Source organism: Pseudorasbora parva, chromosome 23 (genome assembly GCF_024679245.1).
Source record: "Pseudorasbora parva isolate DD20220531a chromosome 23, ASM2467924v1, whole genome shotgun sequence".
In the NCBI taxonomy this organism is placed as follows: Eukaryota; Metazoa; Chordata; class Actinopteri; order Cypriniformes; family Gobionidae; genus Pseudorasbora; species Pseudorasbora parva.
Window position 1 is genome coordinate 31,266,783 of NC_090194.1, and position 21,890 is coordinate 31,288,672.

A 21,890-nucleotide genomic window follows, 5' to 3' on the forward strand; every position below is an offset into this window, starting at 1 on the left:
TCTATCTATCTATCTATCTATCTATCTATCTATCTATCTATCTATCTATCTATCTATCTATCTATCTATCTATCTATCTATCTATCTATCTATCCGTAATGTTAGATTTTCTCAGCAAAATACATATTTTTAATAATTATATATACACGATCAGACATTATCACAACATTATGGTGGTGAATAACACTGATGATCTCTTCATCACGGCACCTGTTAGTGGGTGGGATATATTAGGCAGCAAGTGAACATTTTGTCCTCAAAGTTCAGGTGTTAGAAGCAGGAAAAATGGCCAAGCTTTAGGATTTGAGCGAGTTTGACAAGGGCCAAATTGTGATGTCTAGATGACTGGATCAGAGCATCTCCAAAGCTGCAGCTCTTTTGGGGTGTTCCCAGTCTGCAGTGGTCAGTATCTATCAAGAGTGGTCCAAGGAAGGAACAGTGGAGCACCGGCGACAGGGTCATGGGCGACCAAGGCTCATTGATGCACATGGGGAGCGAAAGCTGCAACACAACGAGTTTGAAGTGTTGACTTGGCCTCAGAATTCCCCAGATCTCAATCAAATCGAGCATCTGTGAGATGTGCTGAAAAAACAAGTCCGATTCATGGAGGCCCCACCTCAAAACTTACAGGACTTAAAGGATCTGCAGCTAACATCTTGGTGCCAGATACCACAGCACACCTTCAGGGGTCTAGTGGAGACAATGCCTTGACGGGTCAGGGCTGTTTTGGCAGCAAAAGGGGGACCAACACAATATCAGGTCATAATGTATATATATATATTTATTTATTTTTCTGCGGTAACAAAAAAGAACAATTAATTCTAAAGTAGAAGAAAAAATGTATTTGCTGATGACTGTCAGGTACTAACAGCTCTGTTGTTAGTGTTCTATTCTGGATTCAGGCTACAGTTTGTGGCCATTCATAACATTTGGTCCATCCAATCAGAACTCAATGTCCCAGCCAGACTCTTCATCAGGCGGCGGCTCATCTGTGTCCTCAGGGAAACAGTCGAAATTACTTGTATCTAAAGGTCCATCCACCTGCAGCAAACAGTGTATTATTATTACTTTCCCAAACTCATTTTCTCTGTACCAAAACCAAAAAATGAAAAGAAATTAATTTACCCAGGACAGCAACACTGTCTGGAAATATGTCAGATGTTGTAGCATTATTCTAAGATATTTGATTTGTCAGGTTGACAAAAAAAAATTACCCAAAATACTAAAATGTGTGTATTTTGGATATCCCTCCAAGTTAAGGTTCAAATAAAAACAGTCCATGAAATGATACATGTTTTGTTCGCTCAATAATCTCACTTACATTTGGTATAAATGGAGGAGTCAAGGTGCCTTCACGAATACCATCCCAGTTAAACCCCTCAAACCATCTGCAAGAGACATCCAAACCACCACAGAACCAACGCATCATGACTAAGGCTCAAAATAAAACCAGTAATGCGCAAATGTAGCGACAATGTCAAAACTGAAGGTTTATACAGTATGCCATCTATACTTGTGTTTCTGGATGTCTTTCACGCCGTTCTTCTGGTTGCCGAGTCTCTCGGATGGATTGTCCCTGTCAGATTAAACACACACAGACAGCATAGATATAGTGCCCATAAATGCTATATTGTCATTGGTTAGACACCCCCTTGGCTTTAAACCACAGACTTTTTAAATAAACATGCTCACGCCATCTCTGTACCTGCACAGTCTCTTGATTAAGTTCGCAGCACTCTTGGTGATTTTCTTGGGAAACTCCACCATATCGATTCCTCGAAGAATAATGTTATACGTCTTCATGGGATCTGACCCTGAGAAAGGTGGACTTGGATGGAAAGAGGAAAATGGTGTTGAATGTTAATAATTAGAAGAGGCAGAGTGTGAATTTCACTTCCTGGGATTCTGGGAACAAAAAAACGTTAAACTGGTTAATAATGTCATTAGTAAATAGCCAACCTTCCGCTGAGCAGCTCAAAGATGAGGATCCCAAGAGACCAGCAGTCGGCCGAGACGTCATGGCCTTTATTTAGGATGATCTCAGGGGCCACGTACTCTGGAGTTCCACAAAATGTCCACGTCTTCTTCCCCAAGCCAACTTTTTTAGCAAAACCAAAGTCAGTCTAAAAAACAATTAATAATCTATGGTTTTTGAAAATTTTGTTGGTAAATGTATGCAAATTTAGGCACAATTGACTGAATATGTTTCTTATTTCTTAGAGATCTAAAGATATATATATATGCTTCAAATTGGTTTTGTAGACTAATATAATGTGTGCATATGAATACATTTCTTTACAAAGTAGGTTTTTTTTTTAAATAATTTTTAAATGTACAGCAATTTAGTTTGAAAATAACCTTTGATCGTTACCCCATGTATCCTATAGTAGTAGTACAGAGGTTCAGAGTTGTAATTATTAAAGTGAACGTTATGCTTTTTTTAAATGCAGATATTACCTTTCATGTAGTGTATGATATAGCTGTTTGTGAAATAAAAAGTCTGCAAAGAACCAATCACAACAGACTGGACCATCCGACCAATCAGAGCAGAGAAAAACCAATCACAACAGACTGGGCCATCTGACCAATCAGAGCAGAGTAGACCAATCAGAGCAGAGTAAACCAATCACAAATGACTAGGCCTTCTGACCAATCAGAGCAGAATAAACCAATCACAACAGACTGGGCCATCTGACCAATCAGAGCAGAGTAGACCAATCACAACAGACTGGGCCATCTGACCAATCAGAGCAGAGTAGACCAATCACAACAGACTGGGCCATCTGACCAATCAGAGCAGAGTAGACCAATCACAACAGACTGGGCCATCTGACCAATCAGAGCAGAGTAGACCAATCAGAGCAGACTGGGCCATCCGACCAATCAGAGCAGAGTAAACAATCACAACAGACTGGGCCGTCTGACCAATCAGAGCAGAGTAGACCAATCACAGCAGACTGGGCCATCTGACCAATCAGAGCAGAGTAGACCAATCACAACAGACTGGGCCATCTGACCAATCAGAGCAGAGTAGACCAATCAGAGCAGACTGGGCCATCTGACCAATCAGAGCAGAGTAGACCAATCACAACAGACTGGGCCATCTGACCAATCAGAGCAGAGTAGACCAATCAGAGCAGACTGGGCCATCCGACCAATCAGAGCAGAATAAACCAATCACAACAGTCTGGGCCACCTGACCAATCAAAGCAGAGTAGACCAATCACAACAGGCTGGGCCATCTGACCAATCAGAGCAGAGTAAACCAATCACAACAGACTGGGCCATCTGACCAATCAGAGCAGAGTGGACCAATCACAGCAGACTGGGCCATCCGACCAATCAGAGCAGAGTAAACCAATCAGAGCAGACTGGGCTATCTGACCAATCAGAGCAGAGTAAACCAATCACAGCAGACTGGGCCATCTGACCAATCAGAGCAGAGTAGACCAATCACAGCAGACTGGGCCATCTGACCAATCAGAGCAGAGTAAACCAATCACAACAGGCTGGGCCATCTGACCAATCAGAGCAGAGTCGACTCTGGGAGAGGAGGGGTTTAAAGAGACCGAATCCTTTATTTTATTACCCCCATTTCAGACAAAGTGAGAAAAGAGCTGATGCTATGTATATTATGAGAAAATTAAAGTGTTTTTGACCATGGGTCTCCAAAACAAAATTAGATACCTTTAAAATAGCATTATAGGGGCACTTTAACTAAAACTAACACTAAACCATTTCAGTTAATTAAAACAAAGCTGCAATAAAATAAAATCTGTGAAAAATGTAACTTAAAAAACTTAAATGAAAAATTAGAAATGTTGCCTTGGTGAATAAAATAAAGTACAAAAATGATTAAACCAGAAATAAAATGTGATGTAATAATGTAATATACAGGTGCTGGTCATATAATTAAAATATCATCAAAAACTTGATTTATTTCACTAATTCAATTCAAAAAGTGAAACTTGTATATTATGTTCATTCATTACGCAGAGATGGATATATTTCAAATGCTTATTTCTTTTCATTTTGATGAATATAATTGACAACTAAAGAAAATCCCTAATTCATTATCTCAGAAAATTAGAATATTGTGAAAAGGTTCAATATTGAAGACACCTGGTGCCACACTCTGATCAGCTCATTATCTCAAAACACCTGCAAAGGCCTTTAAACGGTCTCTCAGTCTAGTTCTGTAGGCTACACAATCATGAGGAAGACTGCTGACTTGACAGTTCTCCAAAAGACGACGATTGACATCTTGCACAATGAGGGCAAGACACAAAAGGTCATTGCAAGAGGCTGGCTGTTCACAGAGCTCTGTGTCAAAGCACATTAATGAAGAGGAGAAGGGAAGGAAAAGATGTGGTAGAAAAAAGTGTACAAGCAATAGGGATAACTGCACCCTGGAGAGGATTGTGAAACAAAACCCATTAAAAATTGTGGGGGAGATTCACAAAGAGTGGACTGCAGCTGGAGTCAGTGCTTCAAGAACCACTACACACAGATGTATGCAAGACATGAGTTTCAGCTGTCGCATTCCTTGTGTCAAACCACTCTTGAACAACCAAGATTTCTAAAAATCCTTTCTTTGTATTGGTTTTAAGTAATATTCAAATTTTCTGAGATACTGAATATGGGATTTTCCTTAGTTGTCAGTAATAATCATCAAAATTAAAAGAAATAAACATCTGAAATATATAAGTCTGTGTGTAATGAATGAATATAATATACAAGTTTCACTTTTTGAATGTAATTAGTGAAATAAATCACCTTTTTGATGATATTCTGTATATTTAATTATTTAAAATATTAATACATACTTTAATATTAAATACATAATACAAAAATAACAATGCTTTGGTTACCAGCTTGGCATATCCACGGTGGTCCAGTATGATGTTCTCAGGCTTCAGGTCTCTGTAGATGATGCCACGGCAGTGTAGAAAAGCGAGAGCTTCCACCACACATCCAGCGTAGAAGCGTGTGGTGCTGTCATCAAACGACCCCCTGGAAACAGTCGCAGAACTTCCTGTGAGTTACTCTGACTCAGTCTGTTCAGGTGAGCATGAGAAACAATGAGAGGGTTCTTGATACCTATCTCTGAGCACAGTCCACAGCTCTCCACCCAAACACGCTTCCAATAACATGTACAAGTATTTCGAGTCTCTGAAGGTCCGGTATAGTCTGAAGCATAAAACCAATATGAGGTTATCGCATGCTTTTCATACAAATATAATGTAATGATTCTATATTTTAAGAGAAGACTTTAAGAGAGTTTAATTCTGCATAACCGCATTAAACTGTAATGTTGATGAACATGTGACCATGTTATCGTGGAGACTCAGCTGGCACAGAGTTGTACGGACCTGACAGTAAAAGGACTGTGGGCTTCCATCATGATGCGTCTCTCAGACAGGATGTGGCCCTGTTGACTCGTGTCCAGGATGTGACGCTTTTTCAGGACCTTCATGGCAAAGGAGCGACTGTGATCGTTCTTCAGCTGCACCTGTAAAGAGTAATTAGAAACATACTCTCAAAATCTCCTAATCATTCTTGAAGAAACATCTAACTGCGGCTTTAAGGAAATGAACTTATCGTACCAGCTCGACCCGACTGAATCCACCCACCCCCAGCATGCAGATCACACGGAAGTCGCCGAGAGACATATTAGAGAAGAACGCGGCTTCTGCCTCTAACCTACGAGAAATATCAGTTATTCACATTACCCAGAAGGCCTCTGGTTTCTGAACAATGGATGTGAAGGAGCTCATCACGTGCTTACTTGGCTTTCACCTCTTCGCTCTCGTCCATTGTATTGCTCATATTGTCCAGTCCACCGATTAGCTGCTTAAAAGACCTGTTAGAATTGAGTTTTATCAGCAGTCAGTACATGTGACAAAATGGAGAAATGATGTTAGTAGTTTACTGACTTTTCTGGTAGAGGTTCTGATTTTGACTAATGATGGTTGTGATTATGATATTTTAATTTAATGGCATGGTTGTGGTGTTAACAAATTCATTTAATTCATTTAGAAGGTTATCATTTTGATTGATTGTGATATTGATTGTAATCGTAACGATTTTTAGTACATATGATTATTGTGATTCTGATTGAGATGTTTATTGTGATAGCTATGAATTTGCTACATTGGAATGGTTTGATTGAGAAGATTCTGATTTTGAACAGTTATGATGAGTGTGATACTGACTGAGATATGGATAGTGATTGTTATGAATTTGATTGCTTAGGATGGTTATGATATAAATTTTGATGGTTATGATTTTGATTAATTGTGATATTGATTGCACTGGTCAGGATTTTTAGTAAATATGATTGCTATTCTGAGATATTTATTGTGATCGTTATGATTTTGACTAATGATGGGTGTGATGATGTGATTATACTGATTCTGATTGAGATATTGATTGCTTGAGATGGTTGTGATTTTAATTTTGATGGTTACACTTTTGATTATGTTGGTTGTGATATTGATTGTGATGTTAGTTTGATTATTATTTTGATTGTGATGATTGTGTGTTGATTGAGACAGTTATGATTTTGAGTAAATGTGATTTTTTTCCCCATTCTGATTAAAGGGGTCATAACTGGCTGTTTTTTAATATATACTGTTGTATGAGGTCAATTTATGACGTTTGCATAGTTTTTACATTCTAAAGCATCATAATGAATAAGTATTAGGCTATTTTCTACCCTAGTTTTCTACCCAGCCTAGGTCCTGAAACACTTGGTTTTTATGGCCGTGCCGACTCTAAGACTTGAAAGTAAACGGCCACTGCTATGATTGGCTGAGAGTTTTGCATATTATAATGAGATTTGGCTCCCCTGTCACTACACATGCTGAACTGTTTTGAAAACTTCCAATGTGAAAAAACAGCAACCAGAATGAATCGCCCACAGGACTCGCAAAATGTCTTTTTCAAACAAACACAATGATTTATTTCTCATCCACCCACAATTAATTGGAATGTTATTTTTTCTTACTTGGCCAGCCCGATCGGTCGATAAAACCGCAAACTTTGCATTACTAACACACACACACGTGCGCTCCCGCAAGCCAAGTACGTGCACCAGCAAAACTTCACTGCAGAAAAATCAGCATGTTCAAAACTTCCGCGATTGTATTTTTCCTACATGGCAAATCCAAGAGATAAAATTGTACACTGTGGAATGATTAAAAAGGGCACTTTAACGTTTACGATTAAAGGGGCAGGGGCCCTTTACCCACTTGAGTTGGAACTTCATTAGTTTAACCATGAATTGTTATTATTGGAATCCAAAGGAAGCTTATGACATGCGTATTGCTTGGTAGCTCAATCCGGTTTAGCTCCACGTAGGCCTATGTTATTTATCTATTATATGTCATGCGCGAATCGTTGGGCAGGGCTACAGAATCAAGCGTCCGTTTTCTTCGGATAAGGCGGCGTATAACTGCACACTGACGTCAAAAGGAAGAACATTCGCAGATCGATCGTTTGCTGAGCCAGCTGTCAATAAAAGCTTTTCTTTGACTAACAAGGAAGTTTTCAGCTCCGACACTTACACGATAATCTTATATTACCATGGCCTTTTATACATCAAAACTCAAGGGAAAGCTGATTTCTCAATTTTTGTGATGGTTTTGATTTATTGGGATGGTTGTGATTTTGTTTGTGTAGGTTCTGATTATGATGATTGTTATACTGAATGTGATTATGATTTTGATTCAATGGTATTGTTATATTGATTGTGATAGTTATGATTTTATTGATTGGGATGGTTGTGATGTTGATTGTAACAGTAGTGATTTTGAATGATTGGGATGTTATGATGTTATGCTGCTTTTGAAAGGTGACTGTGATTGTTCTGCAAGCTTCTCACTCTCGGTCCACAACCAGACATGTCACATCTCCAACAGCCGTTACATTTGCTGTACGCACATCTTCCCTGGGAAGACAAGTGAATAATGCAAAAAGTTATTCTTAAATCTTAACCACAATGGTTAGAATGAGAATTATAACCTTAAAACGTTCAAGTTCCTCACTGACCCTTTGAGAGCCTGCTCTCCAAACCAGTCCCCTCTAGACAGTGTGGACAGGAACACTGGCTCCTCATTGGCTGATTTCTGCTGGGTGACCCTCACCTGTTGCACACACAATTCATAATAAATGTTCTGATCTACAATCCAGCAGGAAACCTTAGAAAGGCTCTTTTCTCACCTGCCCCTCACTGATGATGAAGAATGTGTCTCCAGTGGCGCCCTGACGAATGATGTAGTCACCATCACTGTAGTGAGTCTTAAGAGAGAGAGGGAGAACAAAACAGAACAAAAGGTCACATGAATCAATTCAGAACAGTTTTTTTTAAGAATGAATGTGCAGTGTCTAAAACACCTCACCTCTTCCAGAACATCTGCTACTTTACTCAGCACATCTTCAGCGAGAGTCTTGAAGGAGGGCACACTGACAACACAAATCAGTTGATAGGATTACTAGTACCAATCTTAAACACTGTCAAAACTTTTGATTTTGGTTTGAAATGTTGAATTTGGTTTGATACTAAATTGTGTTACCTCCTCAAGAACTTCATGTAGTTTGAATGCTTGAGAAGGCCAGTTCTCATCATGATGGTTTGAAAACCCTGTCGGTCTATGGCCCATAGTTTGATATCAGTCAGGGCTGAGAGGGAAGAAGATGATAATGATGAGGAAGGAGGAAATTATTCCCGTAGTTTAGTTCTAATTAAGTCTTTACATGCAAATAATTGTTACTATTAGATTCCAAATTCCAGATCATTTTATTTCCTAAACTATCATTTCAAGTAAAGTAAATAAAATGTATAATTTAAATTATTATTATACGTTATTATTATTTATTTAATTTATGGACTTTCAAAAATATAGGCTATATTTTAATGAGCATTAAATCATGGAATTTTACAATAAAGAACACATTCATTGGAATTTATGACATGGATGACATTTAAAACCAGACGGATTTGCTGTGATTCTCTGCTTCATAATTCATAAACAAGTACATGTGCAAATATAACTGTGGGCACGACCTCTTCACCTAAACACTTTTGTTCTGTACTTCCTCTCAACCTGACTGAAAGCTGATGCTTTAAGAGCTCTTCGCGCCCCACTCAATGTAATTATTCTGCAGCCCACCCCACACAAACACTTTCACTACTGTTAATATTCAATTTCAATCTAAAAGTCTATTTCATGTATTTCGTGTTAAAGTCAATTCATGTAGAATGTTTGAAGGCATTGAGAGACATTTTATTAACACATGGAAAACCAATAAATACATGAATAATAAATACAACCCCTTTCAAAACACCCTTATTATATCCCCAAAAAATATTTGATGGCATAATTGTATGCCTGCTTTATTTTAAACACACATAATAGGGTATCCAACAATGCAATTCTCTCAAGCAGACCTTTCTACTTCCAGTTTGACAAATGAACGGCTGAGATTTTTAACATTTCTTTATACACTATATTGCACTATAAAAGTATTGGGACACCCCTAAAAAACATTAAATGCAGGTGTTCCAATCACTTCCGTGGTCAAGGGTGTATAAAATCAAGCACATAGGCATTGAGACACTTCTACAAACATTTGTTAAAAAAATGGGTCGCTCTGAAGCTCAGTGAATTCAAGTGTGGTAGGTTGCCACCTGTGCAATAAGTCCATTCGTGATATTTCCTCATTACTAAATATTCCACGGTCAACTGTAAGTGGTATTATAATGTTAGAGGAAGCAATTGGGAACAACAGCAACTCAGCCATGAAGTGGTAAGCCACACAAAATCACAGAGCGGGGTCAGCACATGCAGTAAATAGCTACAGACCTTTACATTTTGTGTGGCCTTCAGATTAGCTCAAGAACAGTGCATAGAGAGCTTCATTAAATGGGTTCTAATGGCCGAGCAGCTGTATCCAAGCCTTATATCACCAAATGCAATGCAAAGCATCGGATGGAGTGGTGTAAAGCACACCGCCCCTGAACACTGGAGCAGTGGAGACGTGTTCTCTGGAGTGATGAATCACGCTTCTCGGTCTGGAAATCTAATGGAGGAGTCTGGATTTCGCGGTTGCCAGGAGAACGGTACTTGCCTGACTGCATTGTGCCAAGTATAAAGTTTTGTGGAGAGGGGATTATGGTGTGTGGTAGTTTTTCAGGGGTTGGGCTTGGCCCCTTAGTTCCAGTACCAAGACGTTTTGGACAATTTCATGCTCCCAACTTTGTGGGAACAGTTTGGGGACATACCCTTCCTGTTCCAACATGGACTGCGCACCAATTCTGAAACCCCTAACAAACCAAAATTTTCACCACTTTTGATGTGTGTGCAAAGTTTCATTACTTTTGAGCATGTTTAGGCCCTCAAAAATGTTATCTTCACACCATCGGTGCTCGGGCCATGAATTAAACCCTAAGAATTAAAAATGGGATGTCATAAAAGTTCATGTGCATGTAAAGGCAGCCGTCCCAAAATGTTTGCCAATGTAGTGTATGTAGTGTAACAAACACTTTCACTACTGTTAATATTCAATTTCAATCTAAAAGTCTATTTCATGTATTTCGTGTTAAAGTCAATTCATGTAGAATGTTTGAAGGCATTGAGAGACATTTTATTAACACATGGAAAACCAATAAATACATGAATAATAAATACAACCCCTTTCAAAACACCCTTATTATATCCCCAAAAAATATTTGATGGCATAATTGTATGCCTGCTTTATTTTACACACACACATAATAGGGTATCCAACAATGCAATTGTCTCAAGCAGACCTTTCTACTTCCAGCTTGACAAATGAACGGCTGAGATTTTTAACATTTCTTTATACACTATATTGCTATGTTTGTAGTCACTATGTTGACTACAAACCGAAAGGTTGGTGGTTCGATCCCCGGTTCCACCTGACCAAGTGTCGAAGTGTCCATGAGCAAGACACCTAACCCCAGCATGCTCCCGATGAGCTGGATGGCGCCTTGCATGGCTGACATCGCCGTCGGTGTATGAATGGGTGAATGTGAGGCAAAAATGTAAAGCGCTTTGGATAAAGGCGCTATATAAATGCAGTCCATTAGTGTATGTCCAAGTTATATAGGATTTGAAATGCTAAGTAAACATTTGTATTCATGAGATGATTACTGGATGCCACACCTATTTAAACAAACAATTAAGAGTGGAAAAATGTGGTCAAAAATGTACATTTACACAAAACTGACCACTAAATGCAACAGACACCTATTCGATTTTTTTTTTTTACCAATTTGGTTTTTAACTGTCGTGAAGGATACATTTATGCAGCCTTCAAAAGACTATCAGGAGAGACAGGATGTGACAATCTTTAGATTCGGACATTTGTAGCCTTCCTAACTCTGTATTGTATGCTCCCTGCATAAGCAGCATTTTTTTAGCTTTCAGACGCACCCTACGAGATTTGTTGACATTTTTTCCCCCTGACAAAGCACTTAAATGACTCAATCTGGAGAGTATTCAAAAGATTTCAACGAATGCTAATCAGCTTTGGTGAAAGGGAAGTGGTGACCTTCTTAGGTTAGATTTATAAAATCCTTTAGACCTTGAGAAGCTGTTGACTTCCCATCATCCTATTTTGCCACTGTCTGATAAACCACAGTAATTGTCCATTAGTGACGTCAGATGAACCTTGAAAATAGATCTAGCCTCTGACCCCAAAACACATTCACAAAAATGGCAAAAAAAAGGAGAAAGTTCAGAAAAGACTGACAGTGTGAGAGCAGACAATGAACACAGCTGAGCTTAAAGATATGGCTATTCATTTATCTGGCCCTGAACAGCAGACACCATGTGTCATCTTCCTATCAACACAAAAGAGAGACGTTTCAAAATGACAATGCTAAAAAACATGTATTATTTCATTTCATTTCAAATATATTCTCAATATATATGCTACCACTTGGTAATATTATAAGACAACATGGAATTAGTTTCCACAGTTATGCCGATGATACTCATTTATATATTGCAGCATGACCAGATGAAATATCTAAATTATCCAAGCTGTCAGAGTGTGTTAAAGATATAAAATACTGGATGACCTTTAATTGTGTCTTATTAAATTCAGATAAGACCGAGGTATTACTTACTGGACCAAAAACCTGTACACAGAATCTTTTCCTTGCCACTGTCGCCTTTGGCTTGCCTTGCTCAGTTGGGGACTCTCAAATTTTGATGTAAGTTATTCAACTTAATATCCAAATAAAATTTATTTATTAGGTCTTAATTAATTGTATAAACTATATTACTGATCTGCCCACATTGTCACTATATGATACATTTAATTTTTTCTCCAGAACGACTGTACAGCCAAATCAAATTTTGTTGTAATATAGCCCTGTTTAATACTGTGAAGCTGCTTTGAAACAATCATCATTGTAAAAGCACTATATATAAATAAAGTTGACTTGACTTGAAGAATTTTGTTGCACTTTTTTTTTTTAACAATTTGCACGTAGAAGGATGTACAGTACTGTTAATTAATCCTCTACAGTTAAAGACCTGGGTGTTATATTAAACAGCCACCTGTCTTTCTAAAATCATATTTCAAATGTTACAAAAACACCCTTCTTCCACCTCAGAAACATAGCTAAGCTGCGGAACATGCTATCTGTCTCTGATGCAGAAAAGTTAGTTCATGCATTCATGACCTCTAGACTAGATTATTGTAATGCATTACTAGCTGGCTGTCCTGCATCCCCAATAAACAAGCTACAATTAGTCTAAAATAGCTAGTTTTAGAGCAAGAAAATATGATCATATAACACCAATTTTATCATCTCTACACTGGTAACCTATTAAGTTCCGTATCATTTCTAAAGTATTGCTACTGACCTGTATAAGTTCCTAAATGGTTTATCTCCTGTGTATTTTTATTATCTTCTATTGCCATAAAATCCATCTCGCTCTTTAAGATCACAAAACTCTGGGATTCTGGTAGTACCTAGGATATCTGAGGTAGGCTAATTATTTTCCTGTTCTGTTTCATCACGGGATACCCATCCCGAGGTAACTAGAGAGAGTAAGCTCCAGTCTGGATCCAGCCCCTTATAAAGACTTCAGATGACCAACACCTGTAAAGAGATGACTCCATCTCCTTCGAGGACTTCAGATGACCAACACCTGTGAAGAGATGACTCCAAATCCTGCAAGGACTTCAGATGACCAACACCTGTGAAGAGACGACTCCATCTCCTGCAAGGACTTCAGATGACCAACACCTGTGAAGAGACGACTCCATCTCCTGCAAGGACTTCAGATGACCAACACCTGTGAAGAGACGACTCCATCTCCTGCAAGGACTTCAGATGACCAACACCTGTGAAGAGACGACTTCATCTCCTACAAGGACTTTAGATTGCCAACACCTGTGAAGAGATGACTCCAACTTCTGCAAGGACTTCAGATGACCAACACCTGTGAAGAGACGACTCCATCTCCTTCGAGGACTTCAGATGACCAACACCTGTGAAGAGATGACTCCAAATCCTGTGAGGTCTTCAGATGACCAACACCTGTGAAGAGACAACTCCTCTGAGGACTTCAGATGACCAACACCTGTGAAGAGACGACTCCATCTCCTTCGAGGACTTCAGATGACCAACACCTGTGAAGAGATGACTCCAACTCCTGCAAGGACTTCAGATGACCAACACCTGTGAAGAGACGACTCCATCTCCTGCAAGGACTTCAGATGACCAACACCTGTGAAGAGACGACTCCAACTCCTGCGACGACTTCAGATGACCAACACCTGTGAAGAGACGACTCCAACTCCAGCAAGGACTTCAGATGACCAACACCTGTGAAGAGACGACTCCATCTCCTGCAAGGACTTCAGATGACCAACACCTGTGATGAGACGACTCCATCTCCTGCGAGGACTGTAGATGACCAACACCTGTGAAGAGACAACTCCTCTGAGGACTTCAGATGACCAACACCTGTGAAGAGACGACTCCATCTCCTGCGATGACTGTAGATGACCAACACCTGTGAAGGGAAGACTCCCACTCCTGCGAGGACTTCAGATGACCAATACCTGTGAAGAGACGACTCCAACTCTTGCAAGGACTTCAGATGACCAACACCTGTGAAGAGACGACTCCATCTCCTGCAAGGACTTCAGATGACCAACACCTGTGATGAGACGACTCCATCTCCTGCGAGGACTGTAGATGACCAACACCTGTGAAGAGACGACTCCATCTCCTGCGATGACTGTAGATGACCAACACCTGTGAAGGGAAGACTCCAACTCCTGCAAGGACTTCAGATGACCAATACCTGTGAAGAGATGACTCCAACTCCTGTGATGTCTTCAGATGACTAACACCTGTGAAGACACAACTCCATCTCCTGCGAGGACTGTAGATGACCAACACCTGTGAAGAGACGACTCCAACTCCTCTGAGAACTTCAGATGACCAACACCTGTGAAGAGACGACTCCAACATCTGTGAGGTCTTCAGGTGATTTCAGACGAACAACATGTGTGAAGAGACGACTCCAACTTCTGTGAGGTCTTCAGGTGATTTCAGATGAACAACACCTGTGAAGAGACAACTCCAACTCCTGCAAGGACTTTAGATGACCAACACCTGTGAAGCTTTTCGGATATGACAAGAACTGAGGGATTTGAAATGTTATAAAAACAATGTGGATATGTCGTTTTTATTACTCAACAGCGGAGTAAACAGTCACAGATACATTTCCAGATGTAGCTCTCTAACAGGTCATAGTTATCTGGGGCTGAAGCATAACCAAAACAAAGTTCTTTCAAAAAATGCATGCAGTTTTGTTTTTTAACCACTATGTAAAAGGTTTTTTTTTTGGCTGCATAGAGAAATAAAGCAAATTTGCAGCACTTTTTGTTCCAAGCCAGCAAATCTGGTCAGGGTTCACAGGTGAGATTGTTACAGAGAGGTCTCTGCATGAACAGGGACAGCCAAAGGCCCAATTTTAATTGCATTTTTATTATTGTGATTAAACAGACACCAACTGAGTCAACTCATTTCACCCCAATCCATCACACTAAACCGATGTGTCATAAAAAGGGCAAAGGATAAGGTGAGGGTATATTAGAAAAGCCATATGGCCAAACATCCCAGAAATTACACACTGACAATTGCTCCATGCTCACTTTGCAGGAGAGAGCCATTTATAGGGCTCAACTCAATCTCAGAAGCATGGCAGATCGTCTATAGCCCACAGCCTTGACAGATGAACAGGAATTCAGACTCAAGACTACAAACTTTGGATACGTGATCTTATAAGTTCAGGCTTTTACATTTTATGTTTGTCAGAATTAGAGACAAAAAAAGTCACAATGACTAAATCTATTAAATGCATATAGGTGCTTAGCATTTGTCTTTTTTTGTTAATATTTCTTATTTGCTCTATTTGTGCTGTTATTTACTCTATTCTGTTATATTCTTTTTAAATTGTAATCATTGTATGTTATATCCTGTACCCGTTCTTCTTATATTACTGTAACATTTGAATATTTAAATTTTTGTATGATTGTATGACACATCCTGTAAATTTTTTTCGTAAACTGGCTGATTGTTCTCTGAAAAAATAAATAATAGTAATTAAAAAAAAAAAAATATTTTTATATATATATATATATATATATATATATATATATATATATATATATATATATATATATATATATATATATATATATATATATATATTAATAATAATACTTATTTAATCCTAAACTTTTTTATTTTCCAATTTATTATATTTATTATCTTGTTTTACTATTAACATTTTTTATTAACAATATTTTAATTATTGTATGATACATCCTGTTCGAATTTCATTTAATATTACATTTATTTAGGCTAATTATAGATTTTATTATAAAAAAATAGGTGGAACAAATTCTGTGCTGAAATACACAGATGGAGTGAATCTCACCCGTGACGGTGGCCGTGCGCGTGCAGTTGTAGAGGATCGCGAGCTCGCCGAACACCTTCCCCGGCTCAATGGTGCACAGCTTCTGTCCTCCTTTGGTAACCTCCACCAAGCCCTCTGCACAAAACACACACACACACAAACAAAACCAACAACCTTGAGTCTGTGAATAAGATCAATGTGTGTAGGAGAACCGCAAAAACTTTTATATTGCAAGGATGCATTCAAATGATGAAAAGTACATTTTCTATTTCAAATAAATGCTGTTCTTTTGAACCTTCTATTCATCAAATCATTCTGGAAAAACATATTACACAACACAACTGTTTTCAACATTGATAATAATAAGAAATGTTTCTTGAGCAGCAAATCAGCATATTAGAATGATTTCTGAGGGATCATGTGACCCTGAACACTGGAGTAATAATGCTAAAATTCATAGGAATAAACTACATTGAAAACATTAAAATAGAAAACAAGTCATTTTAAATAGAAATAATATTTCACAATATTATTATTTTTTTTTAAATCAAATTAATGCAGTATTGGGGAGCATAAGAGACTTCTTTTAAAAAACAATGAACTCTTTCCAACACCAAACATTTGACCAGGGTGTGTGTAAAAGAGTTCTTTAAATTCTCCTTTGGCATTGGTTTTAAATGACATGAGGTTGTGGAAATGATCACAGATTTGTTGTTGTTGTTGTTGCCTGAACTATTCCATTAAGAGTCAGTGCAAAGCCGTGGAATAATAGGGCACGTCATGTGAAGTGTTTTCTCTGCACAAAGGATCACTGTCACAAACACATGATGAACAGGCAGCAAATTCAACTGCCCACTTCACAGAGGCAAGCATTAAAACAAACACACTAAGTGCTTTATAGTTTTACATGTACTGTTTCTCGAAGTAGTTTTAATTGCACATACAATAATTCCCTAATACTAATATAGTAGATTTGAGGCAGATGCTCCTCACCTTCCAGGACATAGACGGTAGAGCCGTCGTCGCCCTCCTGGATGACGCAGCAGCCCTGGGCCAGAGTAGTGGGATACATACAGTCCGTGATGGTGAGGATCTGACTGGCCTCCAGGTGCTTCATGAAGTCATTCTCCAGCAAAGCCCTCTGGATCAACTCTCGAGACCTGGGATGAGCACAGGGTGATGGGGTTGAATCAAACATGTTTACCTGTTTCTAAAATGCTCTTGATTTTGGGGTCTACGAGAATAGGTTTTCATGTGTGAATGTTCAACAAAAACATTCTTTTTTACATATTTGACATTGTTGCAGCACCTCTCTTCCCAGACTGCCAGTAAGGCTCTGTTAAGATCCTGTCTCGCTGAAGCCCCTCCTCTAAAGCACACTGTGCTCTGATTGGTCGGCTGGACCAGTGTGATTTGATTGGTTAAGCGCTTGCAGTTTGTTTCGATATTTTGATATATATTGATATATCACGCCCTTACCATAACAGTGATGGTGTGTGGCGAAACATAGACTGTAGGAAAATATGGACGTAGTGTCCGTGACGTCACTCGTTGGTTTCTGGAAAGCACTCTTCTTTGCAGTCGCCATCTTGGCAGCATGTCACTCCCGGATAACAGAAAATGACATCGCTTTAGAGAACTCTGCTTTTAGAATTCCGTTAACTCGTTCCCCGCCAAACACAGAATTTTTCATTATTTGTGAGAAAACGCCTACCTGCCAAAAAATGTCTAATGTTAGTGAACGAAATGTGGACTCAGGATGAGCTACAGGACTGTGCAAGCATTAGGAGTGTTGATGGACACGATCTACCCCATCTGTGTTTGATCATCGCTCTGAATCTGATCTGAATAAGGTCTTTCACAGCTTGATTTTCTTTCTTTTTTGTTCAAAATGTTTTTTTGTTTTTTTATGAAACCCATATCCAAGTGTTGATAAAAAAGCAATGCATGAAGGTTGAATAAAAAAGTTTTTTATTTTATTATTATTTTTATTAAAGAAGAGGGTTATCTCTTTATTTTGATATATTGCATGTTTAGATAGTCATTAAACAAAATATTTATGGACTGTTACATTTTTGTGAAAATTGTCAAAAACCCTGGCGGTGGCTGGAATTTTTTTTTTTTTTAAACGCTGGCAGGAAAAGAGTTAAGGGACATAGTGAGCGTTGCAGTGGGTTTTGCGGTGCATTGTGGAACTTTTCAGGGAGCACATTTTTCAGTGCACTTGAAGGATTCTGCAATTGAGCCAGCTCTTAAAATGGCCGACTCCATTATAAACTCCATATCAACTGATTATAGCGCACCCCATGTATTTGCACAAAACTACTCTGTTAGCGTACTTATTTTCACATGCTATACAATAGGGACGTTTTTTTATTTATTTCAGACACTTTTTTTCAGCTTTTTTTTCTTATTTTATAGGTTAAAATAACACGTTTTCTGAGGTCAACTAATGACGTTTGTGTGGTTTTTACATTAAAAAACATAATAACTAAGTAATAGGCTATTTTCTACACTGGTTTTGAGGCTCTCTCTAGAACGCTGGGTTTTGATGGGCGTGTCACTGGAGAATTGGAAGTAAACGCCCACAGCTAGGATTGGAGAAGATTTGCATATTTAATGAGCTTCAGCTCCGCTGTCATATCTATGCCTCTGTCAGTTCAGATTACATGAGGGAGAGATTATTAAAGCGGCAACTGCAATGATTCTCTCGACCACATGGCTCTTAAACGTCTTTATCAAACGAACACAATGATTTATTTCTCATCCCAATTGATTGGAATATTATTAATGTCTTAGATGACCCGCACGATCGGTCATTATAAACGCGAACACACACACACACACACACACACGTGCGCGCCCAGATCAAGAAAGAATTTCTGCCAACGGGTGTACGTTTTGGTAGCTCGTCTAGAAAACACACAGACCTAGGACTACTATAAAGCCTACATATATATAAGACTAAAGTTTTACTTACATAAGTTTGTTGCACCATTCCTGTCGGATCTAATATAGAAGGCACAACATTGTGTCTGCAAATCCAGCACTTGAGGCTTATTTACAAACGATTCGGCGGTGAAATGAAGCGAACACACAAACGTTCTTTCCCACGTGAACTGGAACTTCATTACATATTATTTAAGTATCACACATTCCTAATATTATGATCCGAAGGAAGCTTATGCAGCAAATGTGTTCTTCTACAATATCTTGCTATCTTCTCCCACATGTTTATTGCTGCTGGCTAGCGAGCCGATCAGCTCCATGAGTCGGTGGGCGGGGCTACTGGATTACACGATCTGTAGAGGCGGTGTTTCGTCGTGCGATGATGCCCACAATCGTTTTCTGGGCCTGCTCAACAGTCATTTGAAAGTGATTGCAGTACCCGTTTTGGCCACAATATTACATACACTACCTTTAACACAAAAATGGCATCAGTTTTGAATGATCAATTCGATAGAATGGGGGTGGAGAAAACAGCATCTGGTGACAACACACTACTAACACAACTCAACCAGGCCTCGTCCCTTTTTTGTGTCTGCCTTGGGTGTGAATAATTTAAATGAGTAACACTATGACGTGTTTGTTCCTGGAAGAAATCTCAAGACTACAATGGAGGCATTTCAGGGAGTTCAGAAACAGTGTTTACTGATGTTTACTGATATAATAACTCCCTTTGGAGTGACTTTGTAACTTTGCCGACCGCTTTAATGCTCAGACAGCGACAGAAGCATAGGTCCTCTTTAATAAGCTGCAGGGTGTTTTTCTTGTGTGTACAGGCTCTAACTCACTCCTCGCTCTTGCTGTAGTTGGTTAGGGTGACGTGGGTGAGTTGATTCGGATCCAGCGCCGTGGGTTCGGCGGATATGGCCTGCCGTTTAGTGCGCTGGGGCTCATCTGGTAAAGCTGCTCCAATACCAATAAAATAAAATAATATGCAACAATAAATAAAATCCAGCATGTGTCAACATAGTTAATCACAGTCTTTTGACAGATTTCCCAGCTCACCTGTGATTTCTGCAGCCCCAGAGGGGTTGTGTGTGACCGGGGCGACGCGGAGACGGTCCAGCTCGCCCTGTAGCTGTCTGATGAGGTCATCTTTAGTGTCCAGCTCCAGCTCTAGCTCATCGATAAGGGCGTCACGTTGCCGCAGCTCCTCGATCTTGGTCTGCAGGGCAAACTGGAGGTCACGGAGAGTTCCCATCAGCCCGGGAGACTGTCACCGCTGGAGGATTATGCATCTATAAATGCAATAAAATCCAAAACAGAATTCAGTGAAACACACCATAAAAAGCTAGACTACAGTGTTTGCAATGATTGTTTCTGGCACTTCATAGATCCCAGAAAGAAATTAAAGTGTTATAGCCGATGGGATCATGAGGATAGAGTTATGAATAAACTATACTGCAAAAAAAGAGTATTTTTTTGTCCTGTTTTAAATCAGGATATATTTGCTTGAGAAGCAAAACGACTAATGTTTTTTTTTTGTTGTAAACCAACAAAAAAACAACATCAAAATATCAGCCAACAAGGTAAGAAATATGTTTCCCTTTTAAATTATTATTATTTTATAGATATATTTATCCTTTTTAAGCATAAACTCACAGAAATGGAAAACCCTAAAAAACAGTATACAGCTTCATAAGTCCATTTGATTTTTTTTTATTTCCTCATTACAAATGATATAAAATGAACAAATCAGTGTAAAGTTTAACTTGATAAATTAACATAAATTTCGGAAATCCTTTAAATATTTATTTTATTTGATGCCATTACATTACATTTCTTAGTTTTACATTTTCAAAATGTATTTTCTGCTTTAAATAAGTCTTTGAATCCCAGATTTCCAATAAACCCACTGTATAAAATAATAAAATAAAATAAAAGTATTCAGATGAACAACTACACAGAGAATTAAACATAATAGAATAGCACCACTTTACTTTACAGTGTCTTTGTTACTACAGTAATAACATCGAATAATGCATAAATACATAACTATAAACAATACCCTATTGCTAACCCTTTCATCGTAAATAGTAATTAAATACAAAGTACATGTTGCTATTTAATATTACTAAGTACTTTAATGTATAGTTATAGGTACAGTTAGTACCAGTTATATTTCTGAATATAACTGGTACTAACTGTACCTATAACTATACATTAAAGTATGTATAATGCTGTACTTGAGCACATTTCAAAATAACCTTTTCCTTATTTTCAGTATTCAAGCATAAAGGTAGATACTAGTAACAGAAAAACACCTGACAAAATTAGAAAGGCTTTTTTTTATTAGTCATTATTATTGTCCTTGTAAAAACACTTCCCATGTCAGCTGTTTATAGACTAACATCAGTCACCATAACAACAACACAAATATTTAGGACTCATTTTGGGGATTTTAGATTTTTCATAAAAAGACAAAGTTTTCTCTTTAACTATAGCACACAATAAAAGAGATTCCGTTGTGTCTGACTTACCTAAAGCAGCTGCACGGAGGACTGAACACTGAACAGATCCAGCGCAGAAGTCCAGCGAGGGATTCGGCTGTGTCTCAAGACCTAGTAATCTGCCTACCCAGCACCCACACTTCCTAGACTGCATTTTTGGCCATCGTTGACGCGTCCACCCCTGCGTCCAAAACGCAGTGCAATTTGTAATAGAGTTGTGAAGATGCTGCAGGTCTGTTGCTGACTTAGGTTTGATTCATTTGAACTGACCGGTGTTTTTGAGTTAAAACTTGTTATGCTGCTATATTTACTAACTCTGTTTTCTAGTAGACAGTGATAGTAGCTCGATCGCCTATGTAGAATTTTCAGGAATATTAGCCTAAGCTACTTGTATAAATAAAAAGCAGTGTAGCATGACAAACAGTAAACAGGCTTGTTCGAATGATTCGTTTCGACC

At 38.6% G+C, this 21,890-nt stretch overlaps 1 protein-coding gene across 2 annotated transcripts; it reads right to left on the reverse strand.

Annotated features, from left to right (window-relative positions):
* Positions 1 to 161: 161 nt before the first annotated feature.
* On the reverse strand, positions 162 to 21,660 carry LOC137062597 (cGMP-dependent protein kinase 1-like). 2 transcript variants are annotated; one of them, XM_067433496.1, is made up of 20 exons: positions 21,464 to 21,660; positions 19,989 to 20,221; positions 19,772 to 19,886; positions 16,971 to 17,137; positions 15,999 to 16,112; positions 8,577 to 8,682; positions 8,403 to 8,466; positions 8,224 to 8,301; positions 8,053 to 8,147; positions 7,886 to 7,951; positions 5,789 to 5,863; positions 5,607 to 5,703; positions 5,373 to 5,512; positions 5,101 to 5,190; positions 4,872 to 5,013; positions 1,960 to 2,081; positions 1,706 to 1,828; positions 1,514 to 1,576; positions 1,322 to 1,388; positions 162 to 1,041 (listed from the first exon to the last, which is right to left on the reverse strand). In XM_067433496.1, exons 2-20 carry the CDS (start codon positions 20,182 to 20,184, stop codon positions 943 to 945), a joined length of 2,019 nt encoding a protein of 672 aa, XP_067289597.1. In that variant the 5' UTR covers positions 20,185 to 20,221; positions 21,464 to 21,660; the 3' UTR covers positions 162 to 942. The 2 variants fall into 2 exon arrangements, with proteins under 2 accessions (XP_067289597.1, XP_067289596.1); XM_067433495.1 differs by having other exon boundaries at positions 167 to 1,041; positions 1,960 to 2,123.
* Positions 21,661 to 21,890: the final 230 nt, after the last annotated feature.

Bases quoted from the DNA above. Each gene is read 5' to 3' on its own strand.
- LOC137062597 (XM_067433495.1), bottom strand. From the start codon at position 20,184: ATGGGAACTCTCCGTGACCTCCAGTTTGCCCTGCAGACCAAGATCGAG. The intron at 7,952-8,052 runs GTCAGTGAGGAA...TTGTCTTCCCAG, and splicing joins GGAGAGCAGGCTCTCAAAGG to GGAAGATGTGCGTACAGCAA. The intron at 5,513-5,606 runs GTACGATAAGTT...TACTCTTTACAG, and splicing joins GATTCAGTCGGGTCGAGCTG to GTGCAGCTGAAGAACGATCA.